Here is a 15,329-nt window from a genome sequence, read left to right on the forward strand (position 1 = left end):
CACCATAAAAACATTTGTTTCCTCACTCTGTTCAGGAGGATTTTCTTGCAGCTCGGCTCAATGCCGGGGCCCTGGGGGGGTAAACGTTATTGCTTTAGGTGATGATAACAGGAGGCGGCTTGTCAACTTCACCTAAAACTTTATGATGGGCATATTTTGTTTGCAAGCAAAGTTGAAAACATCCAACAGGCAAGTCAGAATATGATGCACATTGGGAGAACTACATTTTGTACAATACCTTGGTTGTGTTGGAGACTTTCCTGCCAGAACTTTCAATCAAAGAGAACATTATATATATTTTTTTGTTTTGTTTGTTCTAAGCCAAAGATGTCCAAACTATTATTGGCTCTCAGCAATTCACTTTGCCAACATTACGCTCTTTACAAAAAGTTTTAAAAATCTTCCATCAGGTGATCTTTTCAGACATCGAGCCACTACAAAAACATATACAGTACTAAATTCAATGTGCTGATGTGTCAAAGTGATTGTGAGTCATACTATTAGCTTTAATAAGACGGCCTTAAATGTGAGATACTCAAACTAGTATATTTTTCTGGAAGTGAAAATGTAAAAATGTTTGTCTTGTGGTGTACTATATGGAAGGAGGTCTCACATTAGAAGTGGCAGTGTTATTTACCATTTACACGGAGCATTTTCAGAACAATGTGTTTTTAGTGGCTCCGAGCACCGTTGTCATGTATACAGACACCCAAAACGCAACAAAAGATTTCAGTTTTCACTTGAAGACGAAGTGTAAACGGGGCCTGAATGAATCTCAATCCTCTTAGCTTTACATGGAAACCAGAAACAAAGAGAAAATACACACCGGCTCCGAATGCACATGCATGAAGCATGTGTATTAATAATTTTCCCATCTAAATTTTCCCAGAAAACGCAAAAACTCATATTCCTTACAGTGTTTAGCTGCTAAGAGCAGTGCAACACATGTCAGATGTTTCCTTTTCCATCTCGACCTTCTAACTAAAAACAAAACAGACGTATCGCAGATCCTACCAACCGCAGACAGAGGAAAAATACCTGATTCAGCAACCTGATTATTTACATTATCGAAGGTTTCACTATCGCTGGGAAAACGATGGAAATGTCAGTGACCATTAGAAACAAAAACACATCAACATCCATTGATATCCTGTTCCGTTTTGGAGGAACTTGCTGATTCATGTCACTTTAGAGTCAGTTTTAACATCCAGAATTGATGGTGTGTCGTGAAATTTGACACACAAAGTGTAGCAAGAAAAACACATGTTTGATTCCCACAGCTGTGCAGGGACACACAGAAAAAAAACCTTGTAGTCACTGAAAGACGATACTAAATGGCTATTGATTACAAAAGGTAGGAAGGGTAATCGTGCAATCCCCCGCTTGGGCTTGGTTTTGTATTACGCTCCAACTGCTGTAACGTCCTTTAGAAGTCCACCTTGTAGTTTTAAGAGTGAAAATAGATGCCAGCTTTTAACTGTAACTTAACACCACAAAAAAAAAGAAAGAAAAAACCCACAATGCTTACAAAGCACGCTGTGGTAGAAATACAACCCCATGCTGCTGAACACGTTTATGTTTAAAGGACATGATGAACATGCACACGCTCTGCCCTGATTTGTGGGACCTCCATCACTTTACGTGAACTTCTCATCCTCCCATGTCTCACATGGGTGTTACGTGACAAATCTGCGCCTGACGTGGAAGTTAAAGAGTTGTCAGGCTGGTTGTCCGTTGATATCGCAGCTCTGTGATCCGCGTATGGCGTAGATAGCGGGAGGGTCGTGGGACGAAGGTTCAGCGGTCATGTCTTGGCAGGCGGGCGGGGGTGTCTGCGGCCTGAGGAGTTCGAGGGCCATCCAAGGGTGAGCAGCAGCCTCAGCCATGCATCACTGGGATCCGATGGGACGGAGGGGGGGGGAGGGGACCTAAAAATAAACAGTCATCTCCTCTCTGCGGCTGAGTCAGTTCATTCAGAAGCATGGGTTTATTAAGTTTGTCATGCTCAGTCTTTCATACTAAAGCTTACGTCACAATAGATCTGTTTGCCACTTATTGTGCAGATTTATTCTCTGTTCATTAAATGTCAGAAAACTTGATGAGCGAATTGATCTTGAATCTTGAAGCATGAAAACCTTAAGAAACGGAAGAAGACAGATAAAAGTGACACTAGAACCACAGAGTTTGTGCGATCATTTGAAGGTGAACAAGTGATATGCAATAATGTTAATACGAGCAATATGACATTAATGTCTTTGAGATCTGTTTTTAAATAAGAGTTCTCTTTCTTTTGACCCTAATTTAAGCTTCTTTTTTTTGCTGTTCTCACCAGCAGCACTTTACAATGAGAAGTTTGTTTTTGGTAATTGTTCCTGTTATTTTTGTTCTTTTCTGCTTGTGACTTCTACATTCTAGCCACCAGGTATGAAATAATGCTGCAGTGTTGATTTAAAATGCAATCTGTTGCACTACCGAGTTTAATTTTGAAACTGTCAAAGCATTTTGTTTAGCAACTTCCTGTCTGGCTTGATATAGCGCCCATGAATAATACACCTAATGTCAGAGAAGCAAACATAATTTATTGCATTTTGCAGTTGGTCTTTTGCGATATGTATATTGCACGTCTTTATTATGAGATGATAATAAATTTGCGAGATATTCTGCAACCCAAACTGCACCCGGAGCTGTTTTTCTACATATTGAAAGAACTGTAAATCAGAACTGACCCACAAGAGGCTCCAATCTGGCCCAATAAACTCATCAAAATTTTCAAAAACTTTCATAGAAAATCTATATATTTATTTTATTCTTTTTTTTTTTCACAATGCAACAGCTATAAATGTTTTGTGGACATTTCACTGTATTTTGCAACAGAATGTTACATTAAGATTGGTTTTAGTTGAGATTGTAGTCATTTTATGCAATAATTCTTTAATTTTGTGGAAAATATAGACATTTTAATCATAAAGAAAAAACTTTACACTTTAAATTTAAAGGTTACTAATGCACTATTTTGCCAGTCCAGCCCACTCAGACACATTTTAGTTCAAGGGCCACAAACAGCACAATTTCATCCTGACATCCCTGCTCTAAACAATCACAAGAAAGAACATTTTAATCGTCACAATTAGTAATTTCAGAAAAATGTCCACTGAGACACTGCAAAAAGAGAACATTTCAAGTTGCTTGAAGAAGCACATGCAGTAGGTTCAAGTTAAAATGAAAATACCTTTCAAAATGTGTTTGATTGTGTGTTGTGCGTGTCTCAATGCTGTTTCAGTTTGAAGAACAATTTATTCACACTCAAGTGCCAAAATATCGGTTTCCTGCTCGTGTGAAAGCTTGATTCCATTTCCAAGCAAGAAGATCAACTTAATTCTCTGTCCACAACAGAGATGCTGCCACGTCTCCTATCAAACATCTTAACTTGACACCACTACAGAAGAATTCACCCCTTTCACCATCCTGGGTCCCACCAATGCTTAATTTGCGGCTTGAAAGCAGTTTCAAAGCCACAATTTCTGCAAAGTCGACCACTAAGTGCTTCAATTGACGAAATCTGCAAGTAATCAAGATGAGATTATTTGCTCCTGCAATCCTATTGTTAAAATGATAGTTGGAGCCAAACACCCAAGACCTGGGGAGGTTTCAGACGGCAAAAAACGAGATTTGAATCGCAACAAGTTTGAAACCAGGGGAGCAAGAACATGTGCTAATGTTTAAGTATATTGGGTGAGTGCATATGATGGTGACACAGCAACAGAGACGCTTTTTTTTTTTTTCTTCCCACCAACCAAACCACACGTTTCATGAGGTTTGCCGGCTTCTCCTCGAAAACACATTATCCTTTATGTACGAAAGTCTAGTTAAAAGCCTCACGCCTCAAAACCCGATCAAATTACCATTCATAAACACTTTTTTCATCAGTTTTCCTCACCACACTGCTCACTTTAATTTAGTCTTCAGGCTGTCTAATAGCGCTTACTGTCAAACTCCTTGTGACAGACGCATGCTTTTTTTTTTTTTTCACCTCCGCTGAATTACTTTAATGCGCACACAATTCAGTCAAGGGGATTCTGCTCAAATCATTGCATGAGCTGGCTTCTTCCTTCAATATTTATGTGCTTCAAGCATATAGTGTAACTTAAACAGCCCCAGCACAAGTAGGGCACATGTTTTCAATAATTGTTGAAGCGGAGGCACTGGGATCTCAGGCAGCAATGACTACAGTGGGCTGAAACTGATCGCAGGAACACTGAGACATCGGAGGTCTTATCAGTGAAGAAAAAGACAAGGTGCATGCAAATAAATCGCATAAATTTAAAAATGATCAGAACACCATATATTCATTTCAAGATGTGTCTCAGGCCACCCACTGATCCCTCCCTTTTGTTTTGCTCCGTCTTTCATCTCCACCAGATCCTTGTAAAATTACAAGCTGCAGCAAACAACAGTGACAAAGAGAAGCTGCAGCGAAACAATCAACCTTGGGAGCAGTGCAGGGGACAGTTCAAATACAAGACCACACGGGAGGAAGATAAGTTGTCTATGAGATGTCCACCTCTCTTCTCTTCCCAGATTGACCAAGAGTGAGCCGAACCTGTAAAATGTGCAAAAATCAACAATTCAGTTGACCCTCTGCTGGCCCGTTGAACTGAATTGGGGTTAACAAAGCTGTCTGAGTCTAAATTAAATTCCTTTACAGACACATAAGATAAACTTGGCACATGCGGACCACGGCAGCTTTAATACAGGGGATGCCGCATTTTGAGTGCTGTGCCTGTTCAGTTGTGGGGAGTCCTTTTACTTGACATAATTGCATTCTGTTATTAGCGAAGTAATGTAATTACTTTCTTAAGAGAATACAGAACAGTAGCCCGTAGCATAGAAACAACACTGAAAAGTGGCCTCCTGCTTTAAACTGAATTTACTGCTTCTCTTATCTCAGTGGCTGTTGTTACAAGCACATGGTCACTCCTGACACAACAATCCTTCTTTATTAACTGAACATGCAAACACTGTAGCTACATGCTTAACGTCACATGGGTCAAGTGGAGGTTACATAAATGACAGAAACCTGGATTTTTTTTTTATTCAAAAACAAAATGATATCGACTATAGGTGCATAATAATAATAATAATACAATGGCGCATATAAAGACCTGACATTAACGTTTAAAACTCAAAAGCACCACGGTTTGAAGTATGATGAAAGGGTGCTTCTTAGAGCCAATCCCACATTGTTGCATTTATCGGTCAACCACAGAAACCAAGTCAGAAAAGAAACAGATGCTGCAACCCACAGGATCTATGACTTGCTATCTTCATTCTCTTGAAGCAGAGCTCAACATCACCTCTGTTATTTGCGAGGCTTACTTCCGTCTTCGGGATGAACGGAGTCAGTTCGAACACAGCGTTTCCAAGATGGCGAAGTAAGGAGCCATCGAGTGTATGTCACTGAAATCCAATCTTCAGCAATCTCCTTTAAAGCTAAAGATGAAACTGTTTGCTCCCCTGAGACAAAGAGGGAGGGATGTTTTCACTCCAACTCCCCGAGGGGCCATAATGTATTTCTGCTCTGAGCAGTGGGGCTGTGACGTTACTGGGGTCACAGATGTTTCTGGAGACGCGGCTCTGAATGCTGAAATCCACTTAGGGTGCCTTTCATTTTTCCAACATTGAAACAAGGAGGAAAGATAAAGGAAGCAGTGTGAGCTCGAGTGAATAATATACTAGATCTCCAAGCAAAGAAATCCATTTATTCACCACGCTGATCTGTCAGAAGCTGTTGTTAAAGAGGAGTATAACCGAAGTGTCAGAATCGGGCAAAGCCTCGTTTGTCACGCTGTCGAAACGATGTGATGATGGATAGTCGTAGGAGAGTACAGCCTTTATGGTAAATATGTTTCCCAAACCGTGACTACATTTTTCAGGCAATCAATCTAACAGCCCGTGTAAACAAATCAGCACTGTAATTGTCTCATGTCTCGTTTGAAGTTTGCCAATACTAAACTGGGGGGGGGGGGGGCTGGCTGGAAAAGCAACAAATCCCATTCTGAGTTTCCCCTATCAAATCAAAAAAACGGCCTGGCTCAAGTCCTCTCGCGGCTCCCGTAAAAACTTAGTCATTTCACACGGAGAGGCTTTTCATTGGGATTACAATCGGCCAAGTGAGAGCCTGGCCAGGCTCTGAGCAATGCCCAGGAAAAACACTTGACATGATTGAAAAAACAGAGACCAGCCAGAACATCCCCAGAACTCCGGAGTGTCTGGATATAGAAGATTTATCTGCATCGCCATCTTGTCTAGGATGCTAAGAACTGCATGTGACATGCTGCAAGAATTTGATTATGGAGCGGAAAGGTCAGATAAGATCACTCCAGCACACAACCAGGCACAAAAGTATGAAAAACCAATTTGTCTACATCTAAGTCGGGCCTTCTAGTCGACTCCACAACAGAATGATTCATTCAACTCTCCTCTACCTCAATCTTTCTCTCGCCTTAACCTTTTAAACATAACTCCCCCTCCGAGCCCCGAGGGAGGAGTCCTGGAGCACACGACTCTTGACCCCGTGAGAGAAGACCCTGTTTGATGAACGACCAGGGAAGGTCAGACCTCTGATTGGTATTCAGCCTCCTCCATCTGAGAGCGCTGAACCAAAACACCAGTGTCTGTCCCCAGGAGTGTAAATTACCATGGTGACTTTGATAGATACACATTGTTGGTGGATGCTGAGCTCTCGCTGAAGGCTCGAAGCAGGGGCGTGTAGGCAGAGGCAGGCAGAGCAGCGCCCCCAGGTAATCCGTCACCGGCCGGCTTTCTGACAGCCTCGCGGTGTTGTGCAGACGGGGCTGACGGATGCACGACCTCTGGGTCCTTTTATGGGGATATTTGGCGAGGTGTGATGTAACTGAAGACGGCATGTGAAGCTCATTTACACCACATCTCTGTACTTCACCGCGCCTCCTCCTCCTCTTTCACCGCGCACACTCACTCACTCTCACTTACACACAGCATGTAGCAGGGGTCACCCATGGCGTGTGTGTGTGCATGTGTGTGGGTGATGTTTGAGGTGGGGGGGGGGGTACAGTTGACCTTTTAAAGGGGTGTCTGGAGATGCTAACCAGATAGCAACATCTGACTGAGCTGTGGATGATTAAGGGAGGCAACCTGCTCACTCATTGTTCATGCTTTATAATCCACAGAGAAATCTAGAACATACCTTGCATGTCAGTGGTTTCGTCCAGTGATTTACCACTTGATATCTAAAGCTGAAAAAATATCCCTTTTGACAAGAGCTAAACCCCCCCCTCCACCCCCCGCTCTTACCCATGTACAGTATTTCAGGGTCAATAAAGAACTACATGTCCAGATGTTCTTCGTAAGGTGAGCTGCTCAGCTGGGGCGCAGCTACTAAACACTGACATGAAGGATGGCTAATCTCAGAGGCGCAGATGTACGGCCGGTACACCCACACTCTCCGAAAATATACCAACGCATGCACCTGCCACTTTATCAAAAACACTTGTACAATCTAATGTGGTCCATTACCTCAAACCTGCCATGAAAAGTGCCTTCTCTGTGGATCATGTGGTAGAACAGGTTGTCGCTTATTCCCAAGGCTGGAGTTATAATCCCCAGCTCCACCTGTTCGTGTGTCCTTGGACGGGACGCCAAACCCCAAGTTGCTCTTAATGGGAGGAAAAGCACTCACTTGCATGTGAGTGTGTGAGCGATTTGAGACCGCTATAGTGGTAAGAACATAAGTCACAAAGCTAACAAAGTTTAATGAAGCTTAAAAAAAAGAAGAAGAAAAAAAAAGGTATAACTGAACTAAAAATTTGATGTTGAGAAAGTAAATTGCTTTCTAAATGGTTCTACTTTACAAGAGAGGAATAGAACATGACATAAACCTTTCAGTACAATACTGTACACAAGTGCATAGTATTGAAAGACAAAGCTTTAAATCTTCAATTAAATGTAATAAAGACAAAATTAAATCATTATTAATGTTACAGGTGTACATTTTGCAGAGACTTCCTATGACCATTTCATTGAATTCAACGAACCCTTATTGCTTGTGAGTTTAGGGCCGATCATGTGAAATGTGACAGCTCTGCTTTACTTGGTTTATGAGCTTTGTGTGGACTGCTGGTGAAGTGGCTTTAATCACTATGCAAGGGAGACAAATTTAATAGCCCACTGTGATAAAAAAAGAAAACAAGATGAAGCAGAAAGAGCAATACATAGACCACAGGAGGCGTGTATCCCCACATCCCCTTCAGCAAACTGCACCCTGGCTGTAGAGGACGTATAACTAAAATATCATCTTTCTGCCAGTTTCAGGAAAAAAATAAGTGAAGCTTTGTTGAATTACAATTCGTGAGCTTATGTGTCTAATACTATCCCATAAAGGTTCCTTTTCCTTTGTTATCTGATTGAATCGTACTTCTTAGTTTCACATTTCAAGCCATAATTCGTAAATCAACTCAGCTCAGTGGTTCCCTCGCTTCCTGGCTTTTGATCACCAGTTAAGCCTTAGAGTAGCGAATTATGAGCAATTCGGGCATTTTTCCATCACAGACGTTTAATGAGTCTGAGGGATGAAGAAGTGCATGCTAAAAATGAAAATGTGACGTCTGGAATGCACTGATCACCTGAAAATGGTGATATCTACGTTAGTAGAGATTAATGTGCCAAACGCATCGCAAAAATTGGTCACTGGTCCATAACAGGGCAAACGCAAGGAGACGGAGACAAACACACCTCGGTGCAATTTAGAGTCACAAACTAATCTCAAATACATTTTGCATAGTGTGTGAGGAACATGACAGGAGTAACATGTAAAAAACACTTCCATTCAAACATGGAAATTTATCCAGTCAGAGAAAAAAATCACACCAACACTATGGCCTGATAATTTAAGATTTAACACAGTTTGTACATCTCCAATTATACACACACTGAATTTGCCTTTTTTTTCTGTTTCATAACACTGAAACTGAATAGCTTTACTATTTGGACAGTCTATAACCCTTTATCCATCTTATTGTCATCACAACTCCACACACTCACAATCACACGTAAGGCCAAGTTAAAGTCCCAAATTAAATCAATAATAAATAGAAAATGATGTGTAGGAGGTCGTAAATGCATAACCATAAGTATTTTCACTGTTACAGACTGGGTAAGTTTCAATTTCCAAACAGAGTGTAACTTTCTGCTTAGTCTGGTCCACCTTTACCTTTAAAGTACTGCTTTTCCATGCATGCCCTTCTAGGAACGTGTTGACGTGTTTATTCAGCTGTTTTCAAAATTACTCCCAGTGTTAAATAAGCTCTCCATTCCCCAGAGTGCAGAGCATTGTTAGGACAAGCGTGAGTGCTTCATCAACACAAAGAGCACATGAGGCTGTTTATGGTTGGGAGGAAGGGGATGCTGCTCGGGTCACAACACATGTTGAACTCCACCTGCTTTTGGTGGAAATAACCTGTGCGTCGGTGTGAATACAATTTTGTCATGTTTGTAAGGATTGCACGCCGGTCTTTGATTCAAAAACAATAAATAAACTGAAGCGAAGTAGCTTCATTAGTTTGTTCTTGTTTTGTTTTTTTTATGAATGTGTCAAGTAATATTGCTTGCAGAATACCTCCTTCAATGCTCCTCCCTGCCTTTGTGTCTTAGAGCAAATCCGACAAATCAGCAGGGATTTATTGCAGCCTCCAGACAAAAGCACATGCAAGCGAGCGGGCAGGCGCAGCGACCCATCTCCCTGCGTTTGGAGGAAACGAGAGGAGACGATGACAAGTGTCGGAGCGCCGTGCCGCGCCGCGCGCTGAGGGCGAAACCTACTGTACCTGTCATCATAGCAGAAATCCGCGTCCAGCGTGTTCAGATAGAGACCCACAGCCACGGCGGTGCACACCAGCTCCGTGATCATCTCTCAAAAGCAAAGAGGCAGAGGGACAGCGGTAGAAATGTCTGGGAGTTGAGGTTCCCCTCCTTTCTCTTTAAGTCTCTCGTGTTATTGTGCCGCGCAGTTCAGCCGCTCGGCAGTGCGGCTCTCCGGCAGGGCATTTTCCACGTCAGGCAAAGTGTGTCAAAGTGTGCCATGTTCCCTCTAACCCATTTTGCAGTGGCACGGGTCGGGGCTGCTGGAGGGGACGTGGAGCTGTCGCCGGCTCTGGCGCGGGGCTGTGCGCATTTCTGTGCTGCGGTGTCCGCGGAGTGCGCATCTCTCTCCCGCTTTGGCATCGGAGAGAGGAGAGAGCCGAGCGGGGAGACGCGTGTGGTTTTCTGGGAGGCTGCGCATGCGCAGTGCGCTCTGCACTGAAAGAAGGAGCGGGGTGGAGGAGGAGGAGGAGGAGGAGGAGGACCAAGAGGAGGAGAATGAAGATTTGTGCCTTTATGCGGTGATGATGGGCTGAAATATGTGGTGATTGTTCTTGTTTATTTGGATTTTCCCTCTAAATTAAATTCTTATTTTCAAATGAGACATATTATTTATGAACAATAATTACCAAATTGCAATTTTAACCACAATAAAAGATATCACTTCACACACTGGACAAAAATATAAAGGCAGCAAATATTGTTCATAAATTTATCTAAATCATTCTCCGAACCATCCACCTCACAGGTATGGCATATCAAGATGCTGATTGGACAGCAGGATTGTTGACAGGTGTATCTTAGGCTGGCCCAGTTTCAAATGGAGAAATGTAGACGTTTCCATTCTGATGTAATCATTTCTTGTGGTATTTGGAGTGATCCGTCTTTTTCTATAGTAAAGTACACCTTATGATGAGGCGAAGATCCTGGATTGAAAATCCAGCAGTACCTTACAGCATTGTCAGTGGTGGCCTCGGGGCTGCAGAAGTGGATATTGGATCAGGAGTATGCATGTTGATTCCCACAACAAGACCCTCAACCCTCATTCGTTAACATATAAATATATCCTCGAGTAAAATTCTCTGTTATTCCTGTTCATCAATCCAAAAGTTTCCTTGATGACAGATCCTGACTGTGGCCACAGGCACTTTATGCAGGATCCATCAGTCAATTCGTATTTAATGCTGTGAGGCTCCGCTAAATGACCAGAATAGGAAAACCCATCCTGCTCACATTACATCATCCAAACCACAAATTACAAATATTGATCAATTTGTCACACGCCAGCCCCCCGCTGTCTCTGTGAAGAGGCTCAACACAGAGAGAGAGAGAGAGAGGTGTGATTGATGAACTTTCTGTACCTCACCCTATTGGCCAGCGTGCACGTAGACATCAGTTTGGAAATACGCAGCCTGCTCCTGCTGACTACCAGCTGGACCAGCGCCTGTCCCCCAGTTGGAGCTCGAAGAAGATAAATCCAGCAGAGAACAGCAGAGAAGGAAAAACAGATGGTTGGGGAAGGACGTAGTGCAGAGCGGCACCGGCCGACAATGGCTGAGACATTGACAAAGCATTGCATGCTGAGGTTCGAGGGCCATTTGTAGGAGTGACCCTGATTCCGAAAAGGATTTCTACCATCATTCCTTCAACTTTCAGAATCATGTTCTTCTTTTGTTGTTGCTTCTTTGTTAATTCATGTTCCTGCTTGAAAATCCTGTTCCTGTCCAGACCAGGGGTCCCCAAACCCTTTCCTGTGGGGGCCACATAACTTTTCCCTTCTCTGACGGGGGCCGGGGCCAGTTTGTAACAGAGAAAGTGTGACGATCGCAGGGGCGCCTCAACGTTTTCCAGAAAGCCACACAGAACCAAGTAACCCTCTCTGGGTTCTTCACAGAAAAAAGTCCATGGAACATTTCCACAGTCCCCCTTGGTACCGGTACAGGACCTGTGGTAACCGTTTGGTGTGCGTTTCCACTGCCACAGTTACCGATACCAACAGGTGCCATTGGTAACCATTTCTCGAGACCCCTCCGTTTGGGATACCAGGCGCAACCTGCCGGATATGAGGGGGAGGAGCTTCAACACTGTCGTCTGCTGATTGGTCTGTTACAACCGCTACTCTAACGGCAAGCCCGCCGTTTCAAATCAGTAAAGAAAGTGAAGAATGGATCCTTGGACGACTTAAGAAGTGCAATTGCTCCTCTCCATAATCGGAGAAGAGCAAATTCAAAAAGAGCTAGACGGGGCAGTAAGGAATGAGAAAACCTTCAGGGCGGTGTCGGAGAGGATGAGGTGTAACGGCTTCAGTAGAAGTCCTGCACTGGCGGTGGTTGGACGACATGGACCAAATTTATGGCCACAGACCGGCCAGTCAGGGAAGAGAAGCCGGTTTGGACAGCGCCACGGCCCTGCTGGAGTCTCTGGTGGAGGGAGATGGTAAGTGAAATCCATGCTTTTTGTATCCACGCGAGGCGCGAGCCAGTTAGCTGTAGCACGCGGCTCTTAGCTAGTGAGCTTCAGCCCCAGTTATCGGCGCAGTCTGAACGTGTGGTTTGTTTACATTTCTGCAGGAGGAAGTGAGTCGATGGGTGAGGATTTCACCTCCCCTGGACCCAGTAGTGTGGAGGGGCGGTGCAGCACACCGTCACTCCCAACCCCATCACCTGCATCGCCACCACCTCGTCCAGGGGTTGGGAATGTGTCGCTCCAGCAGCGCCCGGGTAAGGAGTAGCTTTTACATGTTGTTATTGGAGTACTGGTATTCTGTTAAGTAGAAGTATATACATGCACCATTACATTGAATACTGTGATAAATACCTAACAATGCACAGCACAAATGATGCAGAGTACTGATATATTTTCTGCTGTTTTTGCAGCTGGATGTTTATATTATTATTTTCATGCTTAACTTCACTCAACAACAGATTATGATCAAACAATTAAAGTGCAGAGCAGCGAGGTGATAGGCTCCACCCTGGCAGTGTCTTCCCACACATCCTTGTGACGTTTCAAGCTGCATATTCACCTAATTTCCTTGTTTACTTTTAACTCTGTTTTGTATATTTATACTTCTGTGAAGTGTCCTTGAGTACTGTGAAAGGTGCTGCCAAATTAAATGTATTATTATATTGTTACTGTCCAATGCTTAACTTAAGTTCTTTCGCCGTTTGCTGTTTAGGCAGGAGGAGGCGGGAGCAGCAACACCACCACCTGACGGAGCTCCTGAAGGAGATGCAGGCCTCAGATGCGCGGGAGGCACACCTCAACCGGGAGCTTCAGCGCCAGCAAATGGAGCAGCGGGAGCATACACGTCTGGAGGAGGTCCGGGCCCGCCAGGAGGAGAGACAGGAGGAACGGCGCCAGGGGGTGGCTTTGCTTGCCCAGGCCCTGAGAGCCCAGCGTGGCGGCACAGGGCCAAATGAATAGCCGGTTCAAATATGTAAATAATATGTTCAAATAAAGAGTTTTTTCACACCCCAATATGCGCATCTACTTTTTGGTCAACACTTCAGAGCAGGTGAGCAGGTGAGCTCAGAGCAGGTGAGCAGGTGAGCTCAGAGCAGGTGAGCTGCTTAACCCAACTACTGGACGAAAAGAACCGCACGGAAAGAACCGGATTCCTAAACCGAAAAGGTGATTGCCTTCCAGTTTCTCTCTGTTTTTGCTTTGTTTTAGCTGTTTTAGCTCCTATTAGCACCTGTTTAGCCATGGCTTCCCCCTCCTCTCCTCCTATTTTTTCCTGCTCCAAATGTCAGATGTTTAGCTACACCTCGACCTCAGTTACTGACACAGGGACCTGTGAAAAGTGTAGCTTTATTGTAGCACTTGAGGCGAGGCTGAGTCAGCTTGAGGAACGTCTCCTCTCTGTCGAGCTTAGGGCTAGCCCTGTAGCTAGTAAACAGCCGCCAGGTTTAGCTGGAGGGGAGCGTTCTAGCTTAGCAGCGCAGGTAGCTGCTAACTTTAACCCCCCCTCAGTGGCCCCCGAGCAGCCGGGGGAACAGGGCGGTTGGGTGACTGCCAGGGGTAAACGTAGCAGCAAGAAGTCTACCGGACACCCCCGCTACACCCCGCAGGCCTCCGTCAGTGTCTCCAATATGTTTGCCCCACTCAGCAGCACGCTGGCTGAGAAGGACACGCTGGTTATTGGCTCCTCTATAGTGAGACACGTTAACCTAGGACAACCAGCGGCCACAGTTAGCTGCCTGCCTGGGGCCAGAGCAGGCGACATTGAGTCCCAGCTAAAGCTAATGACCAAGAATAAACGGAGATTTAAACGGATTGTAATCCACTGCGGTGGAAACGACGTTCGCCTGAAGAAGTCTGAGGTCCTCAAAGCTAACGTAGAGTCAGTGTGCACATACGCGCGGACCATTTCAGACGAAGTAGTTTTCTCTGGCCCCCTCCCAAACCTCATCAGTGACGAGATGTTTAGCCGCACATCATCTTTTAACCGCTGGCTGTCAGGGTGGTGTCCCAGTAACTCGGTAGGCTTCATTAATAATTGGAAGTCCTTCTGGGGCAAGCCTGGTCTCATCAGGAGGGACGGCATCCATCCCACGTTGGATGGAGCGTACCTCTTATCTAGAAACATAGCTAAAAGCTTAGCTCCTCCATCCTGACGCACCAGAGTGGGGACCAGGCAACAGAGTCGCAGTCCTACACGCCTCTCTGAGTTTCCCTCTGGGCAGTCACCAACCATAGCTAACTTAGTTAAACATCCCATAGAGACTGTGTCTATCCCTCGGACCACCACAAGTATAAAACTATCTAAACCTAGGAAAATAACTTCTAATGACTACAAAAACTTAATCCGTATCAAGTGTGAAACTAGACAAAATCAAGACAAAAAAATTAAATGTGGTTTCCTAAACATTAGATCTTTATCATCCAAAGCTCTTCTAGTCAATGATCTGATAACCGAACACAACATTGATCTCTTTGGATTAACAGAAACCTGGCTACGTAAGGATGAGTATGTTAGTCTAAATGAAGCCTCCCCTCCAAGTCATATTAACACTCAAATAGCTCGTGAAAGTGGTCGAGGAGGGGGCGTGGCAGCCATCTTTAACTCTCAGTTACTAATTAACATGAACCCAAAACCCAACTTTAGTTCTTTTGAGAGTCTGAGCATGACCATGCGACACCCGTCAAATAAAATAGTAAATTCTGTAGAATTTGTAATCATTTATCGTCCTCCTGGACCTTATTCAACTTTTCTAACTGAATTCTCTGAATTTTTGTCAGATCTAGCCCTGACTAAAGATAAGGTTATCATGGTAGGAGACTTCAATGTTCATGTTGACGTAGAAAATGATTGTTTCAGTGCCAGCTTTAAATCTACACTTGACTCTCTAGGTTTCTCTCAGGTAGTAGACGGGCCTACCCATAAACATCTACACACCTTAGACCTTATTCTAACTTATGGTTTGAATATA

The 15,329-nt window shown here is 44.0% G+C and overlaps 1 protein-coding gene across 1 annotated transcript in view; it reads right to left on the reverse strand.

Moving 5' to 3' along the window:
• The window catches only part of LOC308126939 (protein O-mannosyl-transferase TMTC2-like), a gene marked incomplete at its 5' end in the record, with an annotated part of 60,539 nt that extends 50,596 nt beyond the window's left edge, over positions 1-9,943 (reverse strand). The window contains one exon of the mRNA XM_080491644.1: positions 9,861-9,943. Coding sequence (XP_080347770.1) covers positions 9,861-9,943 — 83 coding nt within the window. The remainder of the gene's footprint in view (positions 1-9,860) is intronic.
• Positions 9,944-15,329: the final 5,386 nt, after the last annotated feature.

This window comes from Lipophrys pholis (assembly GCF_963383615.2).
Source record: "Lipophrys pholis genome assembly, chromosome: 22".
NCBI lineage: Eukaryota > Metazoa > Chordata > Actinopteri > Blenniiformes > Blenniidae > Lipophrys > Lipophrys pholis.